The following is a 27,813-nucleotide window of genomic DNA, read 5'->3' on the forward strand; positions in this document are numbered from 1 at the left end:
CAGACGTGAACATGAGATGAGGCAGGGCACATGCATGGGCCAACAGACACTACTTTCAAATTCTCCAACTCTGGGAGCATGGTGCAAATGCATAACCGTCAGTGAAATACAATAGTGAATACAATCATTTGAAGAAAAAGCTGGTATTACCTAATTGTTGAGTGCTTGACTTTGCAACCTTAATGATCTTTTAACATTCTGCAATTGTGTAGGTTTTAAAAAAAGCAAACTGAAAAAACAGAAATTCCATCATGTGACATCATATTAACACCCACGTGGGACATCAGCAGAGTTGCAACCATTAGATTCCCTCCCCCCCCCCCCCGCCACCCAGAACTAATGGAGTAACTGATAGCAGTAGTAGGTTGTTACCTTCTATGTGGACCGGCATTAGAGAGGCCAAGGACACTTTGCCAGTGGGCCTCATAGATATTTGTAACAGCAGACTCAGGAACCTTGGGTTCCATTTCATGCTCTGGAGGGGAGCATTCTCTAGTGAGCAGAGACTCTTCTGCCCTATCATCTACAACCTCTTCCTCTCCCTGTCCCAGTCCTGTCTCTTCCCCACTTCTAGCTCCTCATCCTAGTCCTATTCTCCTCACCGAACCAGTTCCACTCTCCACTTCTTGAGTTTCTCATCCCAGTCCCAGTTTCCTTGCCCAGCCATTCCCAGTCTACCCCTCGCACCACAATCTCTATCTCCTGCCCCATTCTCCAGTCAACCCCTGCCTCGACATTCCTCATTTCCACTGGCTCCCAGTTTCAGTCTCCCTCTCCAGGCTTCTTAACCAATCTCAGTGCACCCCACATCTGCCATTGGCACTCTGTCCCAGTCTCTTTATCCAGACAATCCCATTTCTCATCCCCAACTCCAGCTCCTTGTCTGATATCTCCTTTCCCCCCTCCCCACCTCCTTACCCTCACTTCACTGGTTCTGTCATCTTGCCTAGCTAGCTAGACCTGTCTCCCTCACAGCTCCTCATCCAATTTCAGTATTCCCCACATCCACACCTGATTTCCCTCCCTGGCTCCCTGTTCCAGTCTTCTTGCCTAGCCAGTTCCAGGATCCCCATGAATTTCCAGTCCCAGCGTCCCTCTCTCCCCCTCCACCAGCCTTCAATCTCAGTCACCCCCACCCAGGCTCCTTGTCCCAATCTATTTCATGCACCCTTCCATTCAGCCCCCCTAGGTCTGCTTCCTGGCCCCTCTCCATTCAATTCAGGCAGCTGCTCCTCCACACTACCTGAGCCCAGCAGGGATGTCACTGAGAGCACAGGAGAAACAGCCTCCCTGCTCTAAGACCCAGTTCTGGTGTTGGACCCATCCTGGCCTGGAGCAGCAATTACAGGGAAAGTCCTACTTTGCCCCTGTAGCCTGGGGTTGGAGCATATTCTGTGGCGATGGCACATGTACACTCTGGTCACACGTAGAAGCTGTGCTCCGTGAGGATGGAATTTTAAGAGATTTAACTCTTAAAATCAAACAAGTCTCTGCTGAGCGTGTGCAAACTGAGATTTTTCAAAGTTGTATAATTTATCCTAGTGAAAATTCACCAAAATGTGGCTAGCAAAAGGTACATCCCTAACTCAAAGGCCATCCCTTGCCAACTTTCAGGGGCCTACTCCGGAGCATAGGGGCAGGGCCAGCTCTAGGATTTTTAGCCGCCCCCACATTTTTTTCATGCCCCCCCTTGCCCCCGGCTCTGCCCCAACTCTGCCCCTTCCCAACCCCTTCCCCAAATCCCCGGCCCCGCCTCCTCCCCCAGGCATGCCGCATTTCTCCCCCGCATTGCTTCCTGCAGCTCCCCCACCGCAATCCCCTGCCCTAGCTCACCTCTGCTCCGCCTGCTCCCCTGAACACGCCGCTGCTCCGCTTCTCCCGCCTCCCTCTCAGGCGAGGGAGTGGCAGCACATTCAGGGGAGGAGGCGGCGGAGTGGAGGGGAGCACAGGAAGTAACGGGGGAGGGGGGTTAAGGAACCACTTCCCGCCCCAGCTCGCCTCCGCTCCACCACTGCCACCTCCCCCCAGCGTGCTGCTGCTCAGCGTCTCCTCCCTCCCAGGCTTGCCGCGCGAAAAAGCCGGGAGGGAGGGAAGGAGGGGGGAGAAGCGGAGCGGTGGCGGTGGAGGTGCACTCAGGGGAGCAGGTGGAGGCAGAGTGGAGGCGAGCTGGGGGCACATTTCTAGGGGCGGCATGGTCAGTGCCAGAATGCTGCCCCTAGAAATGTGCCGCCCCAAGCACCTGCTTGTTTTGCTGGTGCCTAGAGCTGGCCCTGCATAGGGGCACAAGAACTTTGCAAAGAAAATGTCAGAATTTTTTTAACATTGTAAAATATGTATTTGTCCCTAACCTCATTCTCGGAAACAGCTGAACCATTTGAGCTGAAATTTTCCTAAAACATTCAAGCTAAGGCAGACATCCCGCACAGAACATTTCAGCCAAAACAGTTAACATTTGGCAAAGTTATAAATCAAATTGAAAACAGGGTTTTATAATGGGAAGTGTTGTGCAGACTTAATAAGACTGAGTGATACCAGCCCTGCCTATAATAAGTATAATGTGAGTTTGTTACATACACAGTGTAAGATTGATGAAGCCCTTAACTGTTCATTTCCTTGTTTTTAAATACTGTAACCTTAACTGTTTTCTTAAACAATTGGCCAGCTCTTCAGCTGGCATTAACCAGCATAGAATTCAATGAAGCTACACTAGTTCATGCCAGCTGAGGGTCTGGTACAAAGTGATTGGAGTTTTTGGAATTTCTCAGCACTTGAGGGGTTTTGTTCATTGTTTACATCTTTCAGTTCTGAATTTGTGTAGGTGAGTGAAGGCAGTTTTTAAAGTCATACAGAAGTGGGGTATATTGGTTTCCAGACTATTCAATAAAAGGAGGGAGTAGTGCTAAGCAAATGAATAAGGGTTCCTATGGAGTCCAACCTTTGTTCAATGGATATCTGAAAAGATACATATGTTCCGGAGATACTGTTACTAAACTGGCCAGCTGCAAGTGGGCACACCCTGTTTTAACTCAGATTATGGGTAAAAAGCGCTTGACTCCATAGCCACAACCTAATAAAGTGCTTGGCTCCATAGCCACAGTGCCTCCCAGCCAATTCACTAAACCTTGCGGTGCCAGTCACCCCATCGGAAAGATGTGGTTCTTAGCTTTGCAGTTACCTAGCGCTTTTTCATCTGAAGATCTCAAAGCACTTTAGAGAAGTGAGTAAACATGGTTATCCCCATTTTACAGTTGCCTCACTTAATACAACAAGGGCTTCCCTGAAACAGTCTCCTTTGTCTTCAGATGAAATCTGGCAATTGTCAGCTAAACAAAATGTTCCAAACCAAAGTCATGCGGGGGAGGGGCTAAAATAGAGCTCTATTACGGAAACTGGGGTTGCAACATTTACTGCCTCCCCATAGTTAGTTAAAATATCACCATGTATGACAGGACAACTCCAAAGCAACAACCACAAAATTGTGTTGTTTACTGCTCTCGTCATGATGTAGAAACACAGCATCCACGTTTTAGCACTGCGCTTTCTGTTTCTGCAATACCAAGTCCTGACATCCTTTTTTTTCCTGGAGGACTTCAGAAATCTTTGGAAAATAGGAAGGTGACATCCTTGAAGGGTGAAACTAATTCTTCAGCTCTCCCAGGCTCAAATGAGGAGGTGGCATGTTCACCCTGACTGGGAGCGGAGAGAGCAGTGGCTCAGGTTTTAGACTCTGGCAACAGCCGCGTTCCAGCTTTCCAAAGACTGCCACAGTCCCCCATGAAAAGAGGGAAGTCCAGGACACATATTCCTCAGGCTGGAAAAAACAAAACAAAAAACACCAGAAAATTTTCCTTCAAACAAACAAATAAAAAAGTTGTTGCCATCTCTGTTCACATCAGCAAGGAGCAATAAAGATTTTGTTTGAAATTCATAATTGAAGAGCAACTAGACTCTTTCCACTGCCCTTGCATTGTAAATAAACAAACAAGGGTACGACCAACATTTATTTCAGAGAGTTTGGGCCCTGACTGATTCTTCTCTCTCTTGCAGGAAGGAGTCTCTCTCCCTTGCTAGTGATACCAGACGAGGTTCTGCTTGTAGCCCGCTATTAGCGGAGCTGCCTGAAGAAATATGAAAAAAAAAAAAAAAAAAAAAAAGACGGCGGGTCTGAGGTCTAAAAAAGATTTCAGCACTCACAGCCAGAGTCAGAAGAGCTCCCTGCCCCTGTCAGCACCCCAGCAGATAGCTACATGCTATAAAAAAAAAAAAAAAAAGGCACAGAGCCTTGGGGGTCAATTTGGATGCAGAGCTTTTCTTAAAAAAAAAAAAAAAAAAAAAAAAAAAAAGCTGTTCATAAGCTCCCATTGGCACTACTGGGCACTGCTGGAAACGTGGCCCTTACTTGGGTGCCTAAATGGGAGCTGGACTCTGGAAAGTCTGGCCCTGCCTGTGTATCCTGGGTGCTTTTGAAAATTCAGCCCTAATGCAAAGGCAAGGCCACAAAGCTTGTTCAAGCAACTGAGGCCCCTCCTTCTCTGCCAACAGGTTCCAAGCCATCACCATCTCCTGGGCAGATCCACACTTGGCTTCACAGCACAGCACAGCGAAACTGGCTACCAGTGTGTTGGATTCCCTGCTCCCGAACCCCCACTGCAAAAAATGCCAGACTCCACGCTGGCTCCTCGTGCTTGGAAGAGAGAGTAAAAGAAACTGCCTCTCGCCAGCTTCTGCCCCCTTTTCCAGGGGTGGTCGTGGTGCTGGCTCTCCTGCTCTGGGGGAATGGAGAAAAGCAGGGTAAGGCAGGCCTGTGGGCTTTGAATTGAGGCAAGGGGTACACCAGCACTCAGAACTAGTAAGGGAGGCTACTCTGGCTCATCCAGGCCCAGGGCAAGGTTTTGTAGGTGCTCATTTCTTGTTTCCATGGGTAATCTGTTGAGCAATGAAGTTTCCTTTCCTTACCCCCCGGGTATAAAGGGCCCACTTACAGGACACTGCAAGCAGAACCAACCCCAGAACAACCATCAAGGAGAAAGGCTCTTCCTGCAGCAAGGAAGAGATGATCTCAGATTAAAACTGCGATACATTTATTTTTTTTCAAAGCCACTGTTCAATCCATGTCCACATCGTATTCAGTAAATCAGATATGTCCTTTCACGTTAGTACACACATTCATTCAACACTCACATGTTGTTCATAATTTCCAGTGTCCCTTTCACTCATTATTCAACCATAGGCTTTGATGTCTTACCTTGATCACCTCTGGGGCCTGCTGAATCAATGTGGGAACAGTGTCTTTGGTAGTAGCACCCATACTTCTCTGTACAGCTGGGAAGGACTGTGAGGGAGTGGTTAAGGTTTCCTGAAGAATTTGCATCATTTCCTTCTCTTTGGATAAACTTCCTTTGCCCATGTGGCATTCCACCAGTTCCTGGGCAAAATCCTCGATACTTCCCAGGATACGTAGTAGAAGGGCTTTGTCGTCTTCCTCCATTTTGTGGCCATTGGTTTCCACGGTCTTTGACAAAGGGGAAGTAGAGTTTTTGTCAGGAAATAAACAGACTTTATTTTTGGTTTCAAGAGCTAGCGGTAGGACCTTCGCACCCTCTTGGCCAAAGTCCTTCAGACATCCAGGATCGTTCTCCTTCATGGTGGGCTCCTTCAGCGCGCTCTCCATTTTCTGTGAAAAGTGCTCCAAGTCCAACAGCAGCTTATCTATCTCATCCTGGTTGTTTTCCCTTGATTCTCTTTGTTCTCCTGAAGAAGTGCTAGCCCTGGAATCACTCACAAGAGAATCTGAGACTGGTTTTATAAAGGTGATTTTCTCAGAGGTCTGGGCAACAGCTTCAGCATGAACTCTGGCAGGTGCCTCTTTAAGGACTACAGTAAGATCTGGGCTTCCAGTTTTCTGTTGACTGCTCTCTAAACTCTCCCAGCTACCTTTATGTTCTGCCCTCTTTCCCTTGCCTAGTACTATCTCCCCATCTGACTCCTCTTCAATGTATAGCATTTCTATGGAAGACACACAATTGGAAGGGCTTACAGTTAGTAACTGAGGTACAGTAGAAGCATTTTTTACAGTTCTTGAGTTGTTCTGCTGGGTGCTGCTGTGCAAGGAGTCTGAGGTAAAGCCCCCAGTGTTAGTTTGGATAGGTTTTGGCGGGCTAGTTGTGCCAATCTCATGCTGGCCATCTTGCAGTTCTACAGTAAGAGAGGGTCTTGTTATGGCGGATGGCAAATGCACAATATCCTCATATCTAGGAGGTTGCTCATTGCCAAATATTGGGGAAAAGGGAGCCTGCTGCAACCCATGCAAACTCGTAACCAGTTCTGCCAAGTCACCGAGTTCCACGTGACTGGGCTGCTTTAGTTCAATGGGGAGCTTTTTCAGGTAGGAAGAAAACCTAGTCATCAAATTCCTATAGATCATCTCAGAGCTGGCCAGGGCGTCATTATCATTTCCCCCACTGATATCACCTGAAGATTTCTTTTTGATGCAGTGCTTGATGATATCTGTACATTTTTTCAGGTCCTCAGAGCATTTGAGCAGAATGTCCAAACACACTTTAATATCTCCACCAGAAGAGCTGTCCAGCTTGTGCTTTTCCAAAATCTGGGAGATAAAGCTCTCTTCAGAGAAGGCCTGGGTGGAGAGGGAAGCGGCAGTATTCACATTTCCCTCTGAAGAATTGCAGCTCTCCTGCCATTTCTCCCCAGCTGAGGGAGTCTGCAACAAGCCAAAGGGAGGGCAGTTCTCATCATTGTTGAAGTGTCCATAAATCAAATCAAAATCAAGTGACCGTCTGCTGAACGATTCTGACCTCACTTTCCTTCCTTTTCTGTAGGTCACATGGCTGGAAGAGTTTTTGAGCCTTTCAAAGGAGAATTCCTTTATTTTACCACTGGCAAGATTTATAGCTTCCCCGGTGATATCTTTTAGACTGCAGGTGGCTTGCACTGAAGATCCCTTTTTGAGCCTTGGATTACTTGGGAGGATCTGCTGATAGTCTTCATTCCCAGCCAAAGTTAGCCCATTTTCAGGAGTTGGAAGTCTCTGGTCTAGATCTGCACCTCTGACATTAGATGCAGGGACTCGAAGTAGCTCTGCACAAATACTGTGATGGGCCACTATGCACGCAACTCCTTGCTTGAACACCTGACAGGTTCCAGTGCAGTAATGCACAGTGTGCTGAAAGTGACAGTCTATCACGACACTGCTGTAACAGTTCACAGTAGTGACTACAAGCTGATAGGTTGCTGCCATAGCATGAATTCCCCTTAGCAGCGAGGCTCTGAAATTCACCACAAACTCAGAAGGTCCAACCGCCTCTTCAAACCCAGGCTGGGTTTAATGAAAACATTCCTATTTCAGTCTCATCCCATTAATTAAGAAAATAATTTTTAACTACAGAGAAAACTCTGAACTATAAAGTCTATAATCCTGGGGAGGTCTGGGGCAGTATCTGCAGTAAAGGTGCAACTGCCACTGAGCACATATAAGGTTTGACTTATATGTTTGATTAGCAGCACATATAAGGTTTGATTATATAACATTGCTTAAAATTGTACTCCAAGCAGAGATTACTTTGTTGACCACAAAAACAGCATCCATTGCTTCCCTTCTCATAGTCCAGGGCAGGTTCAGTAAGAGACATTACAGAACACATACTAGCTCCCAGACTAAAGAAATGGCAAAACAACTGTTTTTTCCCTTATATTTGTTCTCCTTCTTCAGGCCTGGGGTGTTAGAGAGGGATGCTCTGTTACTAATCAGCTGCAACATAACAATGAGGAATCCACAGCAAGCTGGAATAATCTGTTTCTGCCAACTGGTAAGAGAGACACCTGCAATAAAAACAAATACAAGAGTCAATATCATTACTAGAGAGAATATGTAACCTTAACTAATACTGTACCAAACATAAGACACCAGATCTAATTCCCAGTACATGACCTTGTATTGGGCAATGGCACCATGAGAATCAGTGGGCCAAACATGGTAATGCAGTTGAAATGCCTGCCTATGTTTAAAATAAGGCTGCCCATGCATTTCCATTCTAGAGACTCTTTCTCAGCTCCTTGTAACATTCCAAAATTACTTCCTCAGGGCTGCTCAAGGAGATTGTTTTTTCTTAAAATTTAGCATAAATGTTTTGACCATTTCTGAGAATGAGGATGGGTGTTAGGGTGGGTGAGGAAGAAAAACACTGCACGCTGCCCAGATTGCACACTGTGATCACATAATTAAAGTCAAATATATTCTGAAGACCAGCAGGGGGCTGCAGTAATATGGCTGCCTGAGCTCTGAGGCAAAGTAATCTGCCTCCATTGACCCCTAAACATAGTAAACTCCCCCCAGCCCCCAAAATCAGAGCTGCAAAGAATGGATTCTTAAAAAAAAAAAAGAGAGTTACTTCTTACTAAGAAGAGTGTTTGTGGTTCACAATCTGGAGAGCCCTTTCAGGCTCTAACTGGGATGCTGGGTCGGGGGCTGCACCACGCAGTTTGGCCCCGCTCCGGCTCCTAAGTGCTCCAGTGGGAGCTGCAGGGGTGGTGCCTGTGGGTGGGGCAGTGTGCAGAGCCGCCTGGACACGCCTCCGCGTAGGAGCCGGAGAAGGGACATTCCACTGCTTCCGGGAGCCACTTGAGGTAAGTGCCACTCGGAGCCAGCACCCCCAACCCCCTGCCCCAGCCCTGATCCCCCTCCCACTCTCCAAATCCCTTGATCCCAACCCGGAGCACCCTCCTGTACCCCAAACCTCTCATCCCCAGCCCCACCCCAGAGCCCACATCCCTAAGCAGAAGCTGCACCCCTTCCCACACCCCTGCCCCAGACCTGATCTCCCTCCTACTGTCCGAAGCCCCCAGTCCCAGCCCAAAGCACCCTCCTACACCCCAAACTCCTGATCCCCAACCCCACCCCAGAGCCCACACCCCCAGCCAGAGACCTCACTCCCTCCCGCACCGCAACCCCAATTTTGTGAGCATTCATGGCCTGCCATACAATTTCTATTCCCTGATGTGGCCCTCAGGCCAAAAAGTTTGCCTACCCCTGGACTAGAGAGTGAGAGATGAAGCTTAAATTGGATGAAAAAAAAACAGAGCAAGACAGAACAATCTCAGAATTAATGTGCTGCCTGAAAATGCTGAAGGAGGAAAAACTTTAGTTGTGGAGTTGTTAAATCTGAGCTCTCTGGGAGAGGTAAATGTAGAGAGAGCACACAGGGCACTGTTCCTCCGCCTGGGCATTGAGATGGACCCAGAGATCTCATTCTGAAATTCCATGATTATCAGCAGAAAAATATCACTATGAAAAAAAACCATAGAACATTCAGAGCTCATACTCAAAGGCCACTAGCTGCAATTTTTCCACGAACTCTCTGCCCTAACCTTAATAAAGAGAAGAGAGTTGTGAGAAATTACAGCAGCTTTCAGGGGGGGCAGATATGGATTGCCGTTTAAACTCTAATTCAGCTTCCAAAATCAGTATTATGTAGTAAGAGACTTAAACTGAGGAAAAAATATACTCCTGTCAGAAATCCAAAGCTCAGCCATACCAGAGGATATTACTCCAGAGGTAGTAACCAAGAATAAGCTTCTGAAAAAACCTTGTCAGACAGTGAAGGAAAAGAAAAAACAAATGACACTAGAGACCGCACTAGCAATGACAGAATTGAAGCTGAAAAAGAGAACTCTGATACCTGAGGAATAACCTAAAGATTAACCAGAAGGGACTTCTTGCAGGTCACCAAGAATTAACAGCTGAATAGTAGCTATGTTAATATTATATAGGATGGGGAGGAGCCATTAGGGATTGTGTGTAAATCCTCCCCATGTAACTCAAGTGATCAGACGATAATCTGTCCCGAAGGATGAGGGTTAAAATCCCATAGGCAGACAATGCACCACCTCTGGATTGCAAGAGAAGCAGTGAAAGTGTTCACAGGAAGAGTATGGGGGGTTGGGTTTCAGCAAATCATATTCGTCATTTTTGGACCAAAGGCTCTTAAGGAAACTAAGCAGTCATCTACTAACACAGAAGGTCCTCTCATGGATCAGTAACTGGTTAAAAGATAGGAAACAAAGGGTAGGAATAAATGGTCAATTTGCCCAGTGGTGAAAAGTAAACAAAGTATGCAGATGATGCAAAATTACTCAAGATAGTCAAGTCCAAAGGTGACTGCAAAGAGTTACAGGGGGACCTCAAGAAACTACATGATTGGATGACAAAATGGCAGATGAAATTCAACACTGAGGAGCGCAAAGTGATGCACATTGGAAAAAACAGTCCCAACTACACATATCTAATGATGGGTTCTAAATTAACTGTTACCACACAAGAACAATCTTGGAGTCATTGTGGATAATTCTCTGAAAACTTCAACTCAATGCACAGCAGAGGTCAAAAAGGCTAACAGAATGTTACATAAGCATAGCCATGCTGAAACAGACCAATAGCCTGTTATCCTGTCTTCCAACAGTGGCCAGTGCCAGCTTTTTCAGAAGAAATTAATAGAACAGGGCAATTAATGAGTGATCCATCCCCTGTCATACAGGCCCAGCTTCAGGCAGGCTGACTGCGTTGTGTGAAGAAGTACTTCCTTATGTTCATTTACAATCTGCTGCCTATTAATTTCATCGGGTGACCCCTGGTTCTTATATAATTGGAAAGGGTAAAAACACTTCCTTATTCACTTTCTCCACACCATTCATGATTTTATAGATCTCTATCATATCCCTCCTTAGTCATCTCTTTTATAAATTGAACAGTCCACTCTTTTTACTCTCTCCTCATATGAAAGCTGTCCATATTCCTAATCATTTTTGTTGCCCTTCTCTGTACCTTTTCCAATTCTAATGTACCTTTTCAGAGCTGGCACAACCAGAACTATACGCAGTATTCAAGGTGTGGGTGTACCATGGATTTATATTGTGGCATTATGATATTTTCTGTCATTAGCTATCCCTTTCCTATTAGTTCCCTAACATTGTTTGTTTTTTGACTGGTGCTGTAGGTTGAGTGGATGTTTTCAGAGAACTATCCACAATGACTCCAAGATCTCTTTCTTGAGTGGAAAAAGCTAATTTCATAGAATCATAGAATATCAGGGTTAGAAGGGACCTCAGGAGGTCATCTAGTCCAACCCCCTGCTCCAAGCAGGACCAATCCCCAATTTTTAGGCCAGATCCCTAAATGGCCCCCTCAAGAGTTGAGCTCACAACCCTAGGTTTAGCAGGCCAATGCTCAAACCACTGAGCTATCCTTCCCCTGCCTAATTATACTTTTACACTTGACTTGCCAGAGTTTATGCTCCTTTCTATTTTCCCCTGCAGGATTTGACTACCATTTTTTAAACGATGCCTTTTTGCTGCTAACCTCCTCTTTTATTCTGATGTTTAGCCATGGTGGCACTTTTTTGGTGCTCTTAATGTTTGTTTCTTTTAATTTGTGGTGTATGTTTAGTTTGAGCCTCTATTATGGTGGATTTTTAATAATTTCCATGCAGCTTACAGACTTTTCACCCTTGTAACTGTTCTTTTTAATTTCCATTTAACTAGCTTCTTCATTTTTGTCTAGTTTTTCTTTTTGAAGTTAAATGCTACTGGGGTGGGTTTCTTTGAACATCCTTGAGGAGGGAAAACGCCAATTTAATTACATTATGGTTGCTGTTACCAAGCGGTTCAGCTGTATTCACCATTTGTAACACATCCGGTGCACCACTTAGGACTAAATCAAGAATTGCCTCTCCCTTTGTGGGTTCCAGGACTGGCAGCTCCAAGAAGCAGTCATTAATGGTGTCTAGAAATTTCATCTCTGCATCCTGTCCTGAGATGACCCAGTCAATAAGGGGATAGTTGAAATCCCCATTATTACTGCATTTTCTCTTTTTGTAACCCCTCTAATCTCCCTGAGCATTTCACAGTTACTGTCACCATCCTAGTCAGGTAGAGGCAATATATGCCTACAACTATACTCTTATTCTTGAAGCATGGAATTTCTATCCATAGAGATTCTATGGTACAGTCTGATTCATTTAAGATTTTTACTACATTTCACTCTATGCTTTCTTTCACATACAGTGCCACTCCCTCACCAGTGCAATCTACTTTGTCATTCCTATTGCAGACAGGATATTGAGTTAGATGGACCATTGCTCTGACCCACTATGGCAATTCTTATACTGTTATAACTGGTTTATATGCTATGTTGGTGTTTTAGTTTTTTTTATTTAAACTAAGGGGAGTTCAGGGGAGGGGAGGGAACAGGGTAGGCAGAGGAGGAATTATTACAAGAAATAGGTAGGGAAGTTCACAAACGGAAGCTATATTCAGGCACACAACTGTGAATATAACACAATTAGAAACAAGAGAGACATTGGCCACACAAGAGTTCATGCCATCAAACAGCTAAAGAATCACAATAATTTCAAGTTTTTCAATAAGCTAAATAGTTATTCTGAATGGTTTTTCCTTTTAAAGTAATATATTTGAACATCAAAGGACTAAATAATGTCATTATAAGGAACAAAGCTGTGACAGAACTTTAAAACCCTCACTCTCAGATTATTTATTTCAAGAAACTCATGTCCATAATTTGCCTCTCCTGAAAATGAAAGGTAATTGGTTTCAGCAGACATTTTTTGCTTTAGCCAAAGAAAAGAAAAGAGGAGTGGTCATAATATTTGCTTAACACATACCTTTTCAGATTAAAGATCAATTTAAGGATAAGGAGGAATGGTTTATTTTACTGAAGGGCACAATTGCTGGGTTATAACAACAAATGGACTCAATGTATCATCCAACCAAAAGCAAAAAACTTTAAGGGCTTCTTTAAAATACAGCAACGCTTTGAGGAAAGGACAATTATACTTGGAGAAGACTTCAGTTGTATACCAAGTCCTTACTGGGACAGATCAGAATTAAAAACCCAAGGTGGACAGGGAAGCAGGTACAGTATTGACTTCTCTGTGACAACAATTCACTTTCTCAGATTGCTGGACAGAAATGCACCCAGGGGAATCGGATTACACATTTTATTCACCCCCCCATCAGTTAACATACTACAATAGATCTAATATTTGGTAGTAATATTTGATAGCCGAGATGGGTCCAAAAGATCACTTGTTTGGAAAATGAACTGGCTGCTTGTTCAAGACAAAGCAATTAAAGAGGACATTGTGAAACAGTGGAATGCGTTACCTAGGGAGGTGGTGGAATCTCCTTCCTTAGAAGTTTTTAAGGTCAGGCTTGACAAAGCCCTGGCTGGGATGATTTAATTGGGGATTGGTCCTGCTTTGAGCAGGGGGTTGGACTAGATGACCTCCTGAGGTCCCTTCCAACCCTGATATTCTATGATTCCATGATTCAGTACTTTCAAATAAATTATACAGACAATAAACAAAGAGGCAGGTAAAGTGGTATTGAGGGGCCAGCTGATAAGTAGAGGCTCTCAGAAAAAAGAGAGTGCTAAAGAAGACAAAACAGAACTAGAAAAGGGGATAAAAAGGTTACAAGACATTCATAAAAACTCAAGTTCAAAAGAAGTATATAAACAATTAACTAATATTAGGGGAAAACTGAATATATTGATGACATATCCCAGTGGTTCTCAACCTTTCCAGACTACTCTACTCCATTCAGGAGTTTGATTTATCTTGCGTACCCCAAGTTTCACCTCACTTAAAAACTACTTGCTTACAAAATCAGACATAAAAACACAAAAGTATCAAGCACACTGTTACTGAAAAACTGCTTACTTTCTCATTTTGTCTGTATAAAATTTTAGTTTCATAATTTGACTTCACTAGTGCTTTTTATGTAGCCTGTTGTAAAACTACACAAATATCTAGATGACTTGATATACCCCCAGAAGACCTCTGTGTGTCCCTGGTTGAGTACCACTGACATATGCCCCAGAAAAGGCCCTTAGGTATTCAAAGCAGATATTTTATGAAAAAGGAAATCAGTGTGATAAGATGGTGGCTGAAAAGTTCAAGGAGATTCAAGAGCAATGTATTATTCCACCAATTAAAAACAATCAGCAAAGGACAGTTATATACTTTTGCTCCTTTGTCCTCATTATAAAAACCTCTATACCTCAGCTACTCCAAGCTCTGAAATTATTCAAAAATATCTGGCAGTAGCAGGCTTGTCAAATATAAGCAAAACTGAAAAAGAAACTTTAGATAAAGAAACAACAGAAGAAGAAATCCTAGGGGCAATAGCAAATATGAAAAGTAGTAAAACTCCAGGACCCCGATGGCTTTCCAGCTACTGTGGCTGTTCTCCCTAAAACTGGAAAAGATCTTACCATATGCAGCTCTTATAGACCCATATCACTGCAGACTCGTGACAAAGATTTTAACAAAAATACTAGTATGGATTGCAGTCCATATATTCAGTTTATATAAACTCAGGTCAAACTGCATTCCTTAAGACTAGACAAATGTCAGCCAGTATTTGGAGAGTACTTGAAATCATCCATAATTCCATATTAAAAAAAAAAAAAGATCAATTTTTTTTAATCACTTGATGCAGAGAAAGCTTTTGATAGAATAGAGTGGAACTTTTTGTTTCAAGTCCTGTCCCATACAGACATTGACCCAAAGTTCCTTAAATGGACAACTGATCTCTATACCAGTCCAAAAGCAGCTGTGTCATTGAATGGGATTACATCTCCTCTGTTTGAATTACACAGCGGGACTAGGCAGGGATGTCCATTGGCTCCTTTACTTTTTGCACTGGCCCTGGAGCTTTTTGCACAGAGGATGAGGAACAATTAATCCAAAACAGGAATAAGACTTGCAGGAACACATCAGAAAATAGCTTTATATGCAGGTAATGTAACACTCTTTTTATCTAAACCAAATATTTCCCTAAAATTAGTATCTGAAAATATCCATGGCTTTGGGAAAGCATCTGGATTTAAAATAAATTAAGCCAAATCCAAATGCTAGCTATAAATTTGCCAGCCTTTGAGAAGTCATTCCTTCAGAAAACATTTGGGTACAAATGGGTAACAAATCCTACAGCATACCTAGGAATTCCAAACTCAAACAACATAGAAAAGCTGTGTTATTTAAATGCCAAACCATTATTTCAGCAAACATCAAAAGATCTAGAGTGCCAGGGGAAGCATGCAATTTCTTGGTTGGGAAGAATAGCCACAGTCATAATGAACATTTTGCCAAGGATATCTTTCTTGTTTCAAAATCTTCCTGTAATTTTCCCAGATAAAGCCCTAGCAGGAATACAGATGACGATGTTAGAATTTACGATATATGGAATAAGAGAAGACCAAGAGTGAGTGCACATACTTTGTTAAGACCCACTAAACAGGGTGGACTAGCTGTTCCAAATATTTTATGGTTCTATCAAGCCAGCCAGCTCAAAGCAGTAGTGGATTGGGAGTGCTCTAACCCAGCCCAACACTGGGTCTTTACCAGAGAGGTAGCCGTGTTAGTCTGGATCTGTAAAAGTGGCAAAGCGTCAAGAAGTGTGTATTCACCCACAAAAGCTTATGCTCCAATACATCTGTTAGTCTATAAGGTGCCACAGGATTTTGCCGCTTTCACTGGGTCTTTAGTGAACCGAAAATTGTGGCAGTATAAACACTGCTAGGCTACCATGGATTAATAAAAAACAATTACACCCTCCAGAAATTTATATATATTCTTTAGCGAAGACTACTCTATGTCTTTGGGATAGTACTAAAAATAAAATAAGTTACTTTCCCCACCAATGACAACTTTTGCAAACAATCCAGACCTCAACCTAAATCATGAACCAGAGAGTTTAAAGAGTGGAAAGCCATGGAATACACATGGCTAGCCAGCTATTCATCAAAGAAACTTTTCTAACTTATTTAGAGATCAAAACTGACTTTAACTGGCCTACTCTTCCTGGTACCAATACTTTCAAATCAGAGATTATGTTTTTCAACTGTCTAGAAAAGCTAACTTTAACAGAAGCAACGGTGTCTGGTTAATTAAGAAACAAAAAAATAACTAGATTTATATCAATCTTTACAGACAACTTTCCTTGGAAAAAAAAGGGCCTATTTGACACTCGAAAAAAGAACCTGGACAGACAAGTTACCCCAACACAGGGTTTGATCTGGACCAAGACCAGCAATTTCAGTCTGTAGTACAATAATATAAAGTTTCTTTACACTACGCCTTCAGTGGTACCTCACACCAGTCAGGTTAAAGTATATATCTAGATTGAATGATGATTAATGTTGGAGAAATTGCGGTGAAAGAGCAAATTTTATGCATATATGAACATATCCAGTCATTAAAGAATACTGGGGTGCAATTTGTAGCCAAATATCACAAAATATTGGAATAATTATTACCAAATGATCCTTTGGTAATAGTCCTAGGGCTTCCTAGTGAAAAAGGTCACTCAATAGGAAATGTATCATTAATCTCATCTGCTAGTAGCTGCAAGACTCCCAATAGCCTCTCACTAGAAAAAGAAAAATAGTCCAGCTCTAGAAGGGTGGTTCAAAAATATGGAAAGTGGTTGTTATGGAAAAATGAAAGCCCCAATCAGCCAAACAAAGGACAAATTGATATTTAGATATTGTTACCATTTATTCAATACTTAGACAAAGTACATTCACCTACCCCCAAAAAAACCCCAACCCAGCATATCTATCCAATTATTTTGAATATTAATATTTGATAGGCATGCCCGGGTTGTTAAATATGTGCAATCAGCAAATTCACACCATTTAATAAAATTACTAGAAACAACATTGTTGTTTCATAGAATCATAGAATATCAGGGTTGGAAGGGACCTCAGGAGGTCATCTAGTCCAACCCCCTGCTCAAAGCAGGGCCAATCCCCAATTTTTGCCCCAGATCCCAAATGGCCCCCTCAAGGATTGAACTCACGACCCTGGGTTTAGCAGGCCAATGCTCAAACCACTGAGCTATGTGTCCCCCCATGGAAGTTTGCAAGGACAGTTCAGACAAACAGCTGTCAGGGATGGTCTATGTATATTCTGTCCTGTTCAGTGTAGGTGGGTGAAACAGATGACCTCTTCAGGTCCCTTCCAGCCCTACACTTCTATGAATCTGTGGTTGGGACACTGTTCATATTCATTCTCAGGACTGTGTAAAACATCACAATGATTACACACTTGAAATCCACATCTCCAAACCACCTACCTTGTAATGTCAATGTCTGTAACATGTAGGCACCTGTCTGCTGAACATTCCATCCTGCACCTACTAACTGCCAGGCACAGCTGGGCAGGGCTGCAAAGGAGTCAGATGCAGCTCCCCTGTTCTGGTGCCAATTCTATACCCGTCCTCGGCTGCTATAATCTATGCCATCTGGCAATGGCCCCCAAGTACCCAGGGGCTTGGGAGGGGCACTTAGGGGGATGCTCACAGGTATGGGGTGTGTCATCAGTCACAGCAATGATTTAGGATGCCCTGGGATAAAGATAAGTCATTTTTGAAACCTCAGGGTGCTCTCCACACCAACAGAAACACTCCAAATTACATTGAATGCAATTCCCCAATTCAGCAAAGCTCTGAATGTTAAGCATGGGACTCACTGCCATTGATGCGTATGTTTCAGTGCTTTGCTGAAGCTGGGCCACAGTGAGCAAAGTCTCCAAAGTCATCTTTTTAAGAATTACGACTTTTTTTCCAAAGGAAAACACATACTTGTATGTCTCCACCAGGTCTAAGTATCCCTGGTCCTTGGGGTTGCATGTCATCTCCAGCACTGATTGAGGTGGGACAGGCTATGCTATATAGGGCCCAAAACTCTTTCCATTCCCAGCACGTGCTGCAAAAAGGAAGTTAGTAGCCAGTTCTCCTCTCCCTCTGTCTCTCTGTGGGACAGACATGCTCCACGCCTGGGATTCTCTCTTGAATAGGGCATTGCACACCTAACTTTTAGGCAGCTAGAAAATCCCAGGAACAACACTATGATCCACAAAGCCGGAGTTAGGTCCCTGGGCTCCCTATGCAATGAAAGGGGAAACATAGGAGCCTTAGAATGCAATCCACATTCAAAAAGCCAGCACAACAGGCAGAGAGCCCCCTAAGCTAACGAGGTAGGCTCCTAAGTCTGGGCCCTGGAGGGAGGTGCTTCTCTCTGCTTGCAACTCACGACTGGGAACCCTCTCCTGGAGTCAGCTGACTTGGACGCCCAACACGTTTCTTGCAGGAACGAGTTAGGTGCCTGCCTCACATCACGCAAAACTGCTAGAGGAGGAGGAAGTGGCAGCACCCACTTTATACCTTTTAGCCCTGTGGTTAGCACACCGGCCTGGGACGTGGGAGACTCAGGTTCAATTCCTCAGGCAGAAGCGGGGGGAGAATTTTAACAGGGATCTCCTGCACCTCTCGGAAGAGTGCTCTAACCACACAGCTATGGGATAGCTTGATTTGGGGGAGGAGGGGCTCCCTTAGTCTCTCCTGCTGCTTTTGTTCCACTGTGAATAAATACTTAGCTATTGGGCCAGAACAGAGTGAGAGAGAATGGCTCAGCAGTCCAGTGTTTAGGGGACACACCTGGGATGTGGGAGACCCTGGGTCCAGTCCCCTTCCCAAGTAATTATTTAATTATTTCTCCACAGCAGAACAGCTTCAACAGGAGAAACTGAGGGAGCCCCACCTAAGAATATCCCATAGCTCAGTGGTTAGAGCCTTGTCTGAGAGGTGGGAAACTCCTGTTCAAATCCTTCCTATCCCTCAGACAAGGAGGGGGGATTGAACCAGGGTCTCCCACATCCCAGGTGAGTACTCTAATCACTGGCTAAATGTTATAAGGTTGGTACTGGCACCACCACCAGCTCCTCTAGCAGCCAGATTCTGAAGGGGATCTGATCCAGTAGATGGCTTCTGAGCTCCCAACCAACTTGGTCCCCACCCACGAGTTAGGCAGACGAATGCCTATCTCCCCCAGCTTTGTGCCTGGGGCTTAGGCAGAGAGAGACACCTAGAGAAACACATGCATGCCCCAAAGCAAAAACAAAGGCACCAAGGGAACTGCTACCCTGACAATCCAGGTGCTGAGTCAGTTCCGGTGCCTCTAAGGTTTGGTGGAATTCTGTGGATCGCAGTGGAGCCAAAACTAGCACTTAGGAGCACATCCTAGGATAGTGACTATTGTTCTTTTTTGATCTGGCTTCTGAGAGTTAACTCTCCTCGTGTGTGTTCCCCCACTGGTAACACATTCGGTCCCCTTCCAATCTAATTTTAAATGTCCCAAGCAATGGAGCTTTCACCACTGCCCTAGAAATACTAGTCCACATTCTAAGGCAGCTTAGTGTCAACACATTTTTCCTAATATTCAGCCTAAATTTTATCTTTTCAATTTTACCCCTCTTGTCCCAAATTATGGCCTGGTACCAACCTAAATAGCTGTTCCCCATCCTCACTTTTTACACCCATCCAATTTAAAAAAATTATTAAAAGCTAATGTTAAAATTATATAATACACAGGTTGAGAAAAGAATGTCTGTACATCTGGGTATAGTGCTTGGATTATCATCAAATACAAAGTTTGTTTTTAAAAGTCATATGGTACATAATCAGCAATAACCCAAATTTAGGTGAATAAATTTAAGAATATAGTTTAGATATTAGCATCCAAGTATTTGGGTACTTCACTCATGAAAAGTTGTACAGAGAGTTGGTTGTGGAAAGCAAAATATATCAATGATTGAAGACTCAGTAATTGAGAATTAGGGTAGGTTGTCCATTTAGAAAATACAATCAATCAGGGAAGTATTTCAGTTACTTTCCTTACTGCGCTTCTCATCAGTACTAAAGGATGATTACGTCCATCCTGAGGGCTTGTCTACATTTACAACTCTGCAGCAAAGACACTACCTGTGCCCACGGGAGAGCTTCTCCCATCAGAGTAGATACTCCACCACCCCGAGAGGAATTTTCCACACCCCTGTGCGACGTACTTATTCCAACGCTCTTTTTGTTTCAATATAAGCCAGTTCCCCCTGGCCCTGTTTGTTGCTTTTCTCTGAACTCTTTCCAAATTGTCAATATCTTTCTGGTACTAACATGTTCAGGAATCAACACAGTCCAGATACAGATTCATTAGAGCTGATAAGAGGAAGATTATTGCCTCCTGATTCCATGATAGGACGTCTCTGCTCAGGAAGCCCAAAAGCACATTGCCTCCTTTGCTGCCATATCAAAGAATTCCTGACATCTTTTTAATTGTACTAACATGCTGCACCTTGCCAGTTACTAATTCTTACTGTTTACTTATTTTACTGCATCTGAAAATGTGCTAGACTCTTCAAGAATTGTCAAGTAAAGGAGTACTTGGGGCTTGCCACCAATTACAAAAATAAGTAACTTTTAAAGTTACTGCAGAAAGTCCTTTCCTCACTGCTGCCACCGCCCACCTCCCCATACCCCTTGGCTTTAACTTGGCTACTTAGTATATGCTACACCAGTGGCTCTCAACTTTTCCAGACTACTGTACCTCTTTCAGGAGTCTGATTTGTCTTGTGTACCCCCAAGTTTCACCTCACTTAAAAACTACTTGCTTACAAAATCAGACATAAAAATGCAAAAGTGTCACAGCACACTGTTACTGAAAAATTGCTTACTTTCTCATTTTTACTATGTAATTATAAAATACATCAATTGAAATAGAAATATTGTACTTACATTTCAGTGTATAGTTTATACTGCTCTATATACATGTCATTGTTTGTATGAAATTTTAGTTTGTACTAACTTTGCTAGTGCTTTTTCTGTAGCCTGTTGTAAACCTAGACAAATATCTAGACGAGTTGATGTACCCCATGGAAGACCTCTGCGTACCCCCAGGGGTATGTGTCCCCCTGGTTGAGAACCACTGTGCTACACTACAGCTTGCCTTGTCATGACTACAGTTTTAGAATGTGTTAGACTGAGCTAGAGAACATGATCTAACATCACACTTTAAATCCTAATCAATATGAGGCCTAAAAGGGGAGTCTTTCTATTATCAGATCTGGGAATCTGGTCTCCAACTTAGCTTGAACAGGCTCTTCTTGTGATTAGAGGCTGGTGACTAACACCCACTATATATGAATAGTAACACTGGAAAGATTGAGCACTCCCAGAAGAAACATACTTATTTCACTCTTTCAAGCCTGAAGTTTTGTTCTAATTGTGCCCCTATCACAACCCACAGTTCAGACGTACTAAGACAGACTTTGGATAATGGCTGCCATGAAATCAACTCCGACCCAGAAGATAAAGAGTTAGTTTCGCAGCATAAAATGTGAATGAATAGGGCTTCTTGTGTGATTACAGAATAAAGCTTTATATCTTTTCTATCTGCAACAAGGCATGAATCACTTTTGAAGGGAAAAAATAGTTGTGGATATTAACGATATAAAAGGTTATTCTGTAAAACACACTGGCAGCTCTATTCACATAAAGATTATGCTGGAGGGAAATAACTGAACAATAGCAATCTGTTAGTGTAATGGCTGTCAGTTGAATATTCAATTTACTTGCATCCTGTGCTCCTAAGAAGTGTAGGATAGAAGAAGTCTCTAAGGACTTGTCTACACTAAAAAGAATTCTACTCATACTTCCAGCAAGGAGGCAACTGCACCAATGCTAGCAGTGGTGTATTTGCTACAAAGGCAAAGGGAACTTTAAATCACTTGTGTCACACAGTGGTAAAAACACCTGAGCCCTGACTATGCTACAGTATTTTACACATTTCTATTGTAGCTGTGACTTACAAAACAGCACTAAGTGTTAGGCGAGTATCAGATTTTGAAATACTAATAGCTGTATAAAACAATAGGTTTTACAGCAGCCTTGAGCTATCTACAAGGCAGCTGTCTGCAAGGCAATTCCTTCTAAACAAACTGCAGTCAAGAGAGGAGGGAATAATACATTTTTATGTGAGCATTCTTGCCTGAACGTGTCTGTCTTTAAGACTGAGGAAACAGAGTTTAATGGATGTCAGGGAAGTTCAGAGTTTCTGTAATGTACATACAGAGGGTTATCCATGTTGATGCTGGGAATAACTCTAGGGAAGAGCAAAGAATATGAGAGAGCCTGATGGGTGTGTGGTGACATCTTCAGCAATTTGTGATTCTCTCAGGATATGTCGCAGGTTAGAGTAATTTTCCCAGCCCTAGTAAACAGATTCACACAAGCGGGGCTTCAGCTGGCACACTAGAAATAGCAATATGGATGCTCCAGCTCATGTTTTCAAGCCCACCTGACCCCCTAGGCTACAGAGGTCAAGCTCCAGCCCAAGCCTGAATGACCACGCTGCTATTTTTCGAACAGTAGTTCAAGCTCCACTAACGTGAACATGTCTTCACAGGCTGGGAGGCTTGCTCCCAACTACAGTGTAGAAATACTCTAGGCTTTGGCACCTGGAACCTGGTTGGCTCACAGGATAATCTGTTCAAAATTTCATTTTGAATTAGTCTTTGAGTGAGCTATATAGTATGTTTTTTCATGGTGACATCTTTGCAGTAAGGTGCCAAACTCTTCATTCCACTTAGAGAAGGAAGGACAGAGGGGAGAGTCATATCTAGCATCCAGCTATTTGTAACACTGACCAACAAAGTTCTGCCTTTCAGAAGAAATAGACTGAATGGAGAAGAGGAGCCCAATCTTCAGCATCTCCTGGGTAATTATATAAAGAACTATTCCAATATTGGATTTTTTTTTTGGAAGTGGAGGGGGGAAGGGGAGTTTCTGTGTATAATGCTGGCATGCTGATACGAGACTGTACTTAACTGAGTACTCTACTACATCACGACATGGGGCCAAGGTTACAGGGTGCCATCACATTACAGGATTGTTTCCATTAATTCCAGTCCCTTTCTTTTTGGAAAATGACTACATATAAAACATATCAATTAACAGTCAGGACACCATGTACCCTCCAGCAAGCCTGATCCACAGCTGCAGCAAGACCCACTGTTTTGGTGTGTTCTGGTGCAGCACATAAGAAATTCTAGACCCGAATCCAGTTTATTAAACCCTAGTATTTTTTAATGAAGAACATATGAAAATATATAACACAGTAAGCTACTATATTCCTTCTGCTATTAATTTTGATAGTAAATGCATTGTATTTATACCACCCCTACATTTTCACAATGATACAGAATTTTGTACTCAGAAATGCATAGTGTAGAAGTTGTCAGAAAGAAGTTGAAGATTTTGGCATCTGACTAGGGAACAGCTGAGGTTTATAGCACCAGGAAAGTCATGAGAGGTATTTGAAATGTAGAATAGGCTCATTAGTTTGATATTTCTGCAAAAATAATCAGCAATGAAATCATGTTGACTGTCACCACGAGGTTTCAGAGTTAATGAACAGAGGGCAATTCACATCTCAGAGCTATTACTTAAAGTTGGCAGCAGACTCAGGAAAACAATACAGCCTCTTTTTACACTCTCTCCTCCTTTGGAAATACTTGATTTTATGGCGAGGGTGGATTCAGAAACAAATTCTATGGTCACAGAATATACAGGGTCCTATCAACAGTGTCCATCTACAAATGATAACACACAAAAACTGTTTCCTACATAAAAAAAGATTTAGCCACTCTAAAACACAAAACTGCTCTCACACTTTCTAACATAACCAACGTGGGCCCTTCTAGAATTTGGGGAAAACAATAACATCTCATGTTTCAGCAGAATAGGAGATTCTTAGAATGGAAAAGCTCATGTATGGTCTTAAGGAGAGAGGGTTTCTTATAGATCTCGCTACATTTTCTAGAATATAAAAAAAGACAAGACCTAGGAAAATGTTGTCCTGTAAAACTTTCACCGTCTTCAATCTCTGGTGTAATAATTTGTGGAATTAATGAAAATGATGGATATTCATCTTCTACTTTTAAATCAGCTGTAGCTCCAAAAATCACCACAGTGCTGTACTACAGTTTGAAATGTAAGAAGGACTGTCCCTTTTATCTAGCTGAAGCCTGCAAAATATAAAGAAACAAACAGGTAACGAAACCATGCACAACTGGAGACCCTGAGGATGGAACTCAAGGTACGCTACCTGAGCCACCCAGTGAGATGAGAGGATTGTTAGCATCTTCTAGAATAGATCCTATAACCACTCTCCGTGTACCACCTCAAGAGGTTTCCAATCACATGGCCACTTCTTCTCAAAGCAGTCACTTCCTTAGGGGCCTGTTTAGTCAACTAGTAGATAAGTCACCTGGTACCTGTGTTTTCTGCTCTGGGTGCTTTTTGCCATCAGTTACTGGTGGGTGGGTTACTTTTATTCAAACAAGAGCACTGACAGGAGCAATCTGAATATCCTCAAATACACAGCCTCCGGAATGTCCTCCTTGGTTTTGCTTAGATGTCCTCTATTCCTCCTGTAGCACTGATCTTTGGGCGTGGCTACACTGTATGGCATTTTGTGATGGTTATAGCTGTTACCTTGGCAGTTCGCCAACCATTATTTGGACTCTAACATTTGCTCCAACTTGCAAAGGTAGTAACTGTTAATGTTTATCTTCTGTTCTGAGTTAGAAATGTTTTGTGGCTACTTCACGATTGTCTTTACCACAAGAAGCTTTTCAGCTGTGGGCAGAAAAGCTTTTCTCTTCTGCTCAAAAAATCTCTGAACAGGTGATCCTAATAAAGCCGTGTGAAGTGTATTCCTATATTTTAAGAATGCAGAATATAACTCCCTTAAATCCTACAGCGCTCCCTCCCAGTGCTTTGCTATCTGTCCTGAATTTCACGCTAGCCCCTTTGACTGTGCATAATAGTGAGAACGTGACATGGTGTGCTTGGTCTTCTGCAGATAGAAAACTACATCACACAACTAATCTCAGTCAGTGCTTTAAAAGCCTTTCTGCTAAGCAATTGTTCCTCTTCAGTCCCATTCAAAGCACATATTTCTCTGTACTTTAGCCTCTGCATCAGCCATTGCCACCATTAGAGGCTATGCAAGACAATGTATGAAGTCCAACCGAGTCGCACCGTTTGCAGTAGTATAATCAGTATTTGTTTCCGTTGCTTTTACCTTTTTAATGCAATACATTACATGCATTCTTGTTGTAGCACTCTATGTACTACTCAACATTGTATGCATGGGCGTCTCTTGGGTCAATGCACTCACTTTATTTTCCATGCAACAGTCTCACTAACAGTGACTGATTCCTACAGTTTCTCACCTGTCTCACATGTGGAAACTGTGCTTAATGGATACCTTCAGGCTTACCTCAAAAGAAGTGTGTGCTCTCGAAATACATGCCATGGTCCTAGCATAATGTGAATCTCAACCACAGTTGGCACTTGTCCCGGCATCTTTTTTTCATGATGCTCAATGTACTTCCTCTCCCTCTGCCAAATTCAATTTATGGGTACACTTCTTATAGCATGTAAGGTGCCACCAAATGTTGTGTTTAACCAGGTCCTCTGCAGTGGTATTCTCCAAAGATTCAGCTACTAGTTCAGGTACGGGCAAACTACAGCCAGGGGCCGCAAGTGGCCCTCCAGACGTTTTAATCCAGCCCTCAAGCTCTCGCCAGGGAGTGGGGTCAGGGGTTTGCCCTGCTCCGGTGCTCCAGCCAGGGAGCGGGTCAGGGGCTTGCCCCACTCCGCGTGACTCCTGGAAGCGGTGGCATGCCCCCCTCCAGCTCCTACACGTAGGGGCAGCCAGGGGGCTCTGCGTACTGCCTCTTCCCCAAGGGCTACCCCCGCTACTGGCCAATGGGAGCTACGGGGCAACGCCTGCAGACAGGGCAGCGCGCAGAGTCGCCTGGCCACGCCTCCGCATAGGAGCCAGAGTGGGAACATGCCACTGCTTCTGGGAGCTGCTTGAGATAAGCACTGCACGGAGCCTGCACCCCTGACTCCCCACTGCACCCCAACCTCCTGCCCCAGCCCTGATTCCCTTCCCACCCTCCAAACCCCTCAGTCCCAGCCTGAAGCACCCTCCTGCACCCCCAACCCCTCATCCCCAGCCCCCACCCCAGAGCTCGCAGCCAGAGCCCTCACCCCCCAGTTGGCACCCCAACCCCCTGCCCCAATCCAGAGCCCCCTCCCGCACCCTGAACTCCTCATTTCTGGCCCCACCCCAGAGCCTTCACCCCTAGCCAGAGCCCCCACTCCCTCCCGCACCCCAACCCTCAATTTTGTGAGCATTCATGGCCCATCATACAATTTCCATACCCAGATGTGGCCCTCAGGCCAAAAAGTTTGCCCAACCTCTGTACTAGTTGGTACTTTTTGTCTCCACAATGATGCCTAAAAATGATCAAGACCAATGTAAAAAAAAAAAGATTTTGTAATAAATTACTTCGGGATTGTAATTAATTATATTATGTAATGAATGTTGTATAACAATGTGTATAATATTTGCAGATCAATTCCAGTAATTTCTGTCTGGATGCGGATGTGTTAGCAAGTGCCTCATTACAACTTTTTTGGCATAATAAACAAAGCTGATAATCAATACCACTGAACTGCTTCTTTTTCTGCCACTGGCAGATCAGCTTGAAACACTCCTTACATTTACAGTAATCTGTAACACTAAAAAAAAAAAAAAAAAGTATCATGTAGATACTTACAGACCATGATCAAGTCACCACTTAACCTTCTCTTTGTTAAGCTAAATAGATTGAGCTCTTTGAGTCTACCCTATAAGGCAGGTTTGCTAATTCTTTAATTATTCTTGTGGCTGAACCCTCTTCAATTTATCAACATCCTTCTTGAATCAGAAGCACCACAACTGGACACACTATTCCAACAGTGCCAAATACAGAGGTAAAATAACCTCTCTATTCCTCCTTGAGATTCTCCTGTTTATGCATCCCAGTATTGCATTAGTGATGGGGTGTCCTTGCCACACTTGCCCTGAAGGGGTTAAGGTAGAGCAGAGGGGCCAATTAACCTATTAGGCAGCAAACTGGGGGGAATCAAGGCTGAGAAAAGAGCCTTAATTAGAAGAAGCTCACCTGTGAAGGAACAGGCAGGGCTTCCATAAAGCCAGGGAGCATACAGCAGAAGGAGGCTGCAGGGAAGTAGGTTGCAGTCCCTTCCTCAGGGAAGGGTGGTGTGTTGGGGCTACAGAGGCAAGTGGTATACAGTTACTCCCTGGGAGGAGGGAATTTTGAGGATGGCAAACCGAGAGGAGGAGGGGAGAGCCAGAAGTTTAGGAAAGGGTTCAGGGATACACAGCAAGGTCTGGAATGGAACAGACCTTGATTGCTGACTTGGGTCCCTGAGCCAGAACCTAGAATAGAGGGCAGGCCTGGGTTTCCCAACCATAACACTGCAAAAGGGCATTGGCGGGACCGTGAATAGGGACTGCCTGAGCCTGTTGAAGGGAAGCAACTTTCCAACCCCAGAAAGGGAAACCACCCACTCGGTGACCTGGCCAGCAGACCAAGTCATGAAGAGGACACTGAGGTTTCTGGAGTGAGAGAGGGGCTGCAGGCTGAGAGTGGTGGAGGGTAATGACTGGAAGTGGCATCAGCCTGGCAGAGCTAATCTCCCAAATGGGCAGGAGGAAGTGCCATCCTGCATGGAGTAGAGGCCCCTGTCACAGCATCACACTGGGCGCTCACATTCAGCCGATTCACCACCATTACCCCCACATCTTTTTTCAGTGTCACTGTTTTCCAAGACTGAGTCCCCCATCTTGTAACTATGGCCTGCGTTCTTTATTCTTGTGTATATGTTTTGATTTAGCCATATTAAAAACACATATTGTTTGCCTGTGCTTAGTTTTCCAAGTGGTCCAGATCCCTCTGAGTCAGTGACCTGACCTCTTCATAATTTACCACTCCCTCAATTATTGTGTCATCTGCAAACTTC

General features: G+C 43.7%; 1 protein-coding gene across 6 annotated transcripts in view; it reads right to left on the reverse strand.

The window, feature by feature from the left end:
* The window catches only part of PPP2R3A (protein phosphatase 2 regulatory subunit B''alpha), a 137,624-nt gene that overhangs the window by 93,851 nt on the left and 15,960 nt on the right, over positions 1 to 27,813 (reverse strand). For all 6 annotated transcript variants that reach the window (XR_005226719.2, XM_037908574.2, XM_037908572.2 and 3 more), the window contains one exon: positions 5,246 to 7,839. Coding sequence is in view for 5 of the 6 variants with exons in the window: in XM_037908574.2 (XP_037764502.1) it covers positions 5,246 to 7,258 (2,013 nt within the window). In the remaining variant the exon portion in view is untranslated. The remainder of the gene's footprint in view (positions 1 to 5,245; positions 7,840 to 27,813) is intronic.

The sequence above is a fragment of the Chelonia mydas genome, chromosome 9 (assembly GCF_015237465.2).
Source record: "Chelonia mydas isolate rCheMyd1 chromosome 9, rCheMyd1.pri.v2, whole genome shotgun sequence".
NCBI lineage: Eukaryota > Metazoa > Chordata > Testudines > Cheloniidae > Chelonia > Chelonia mydas.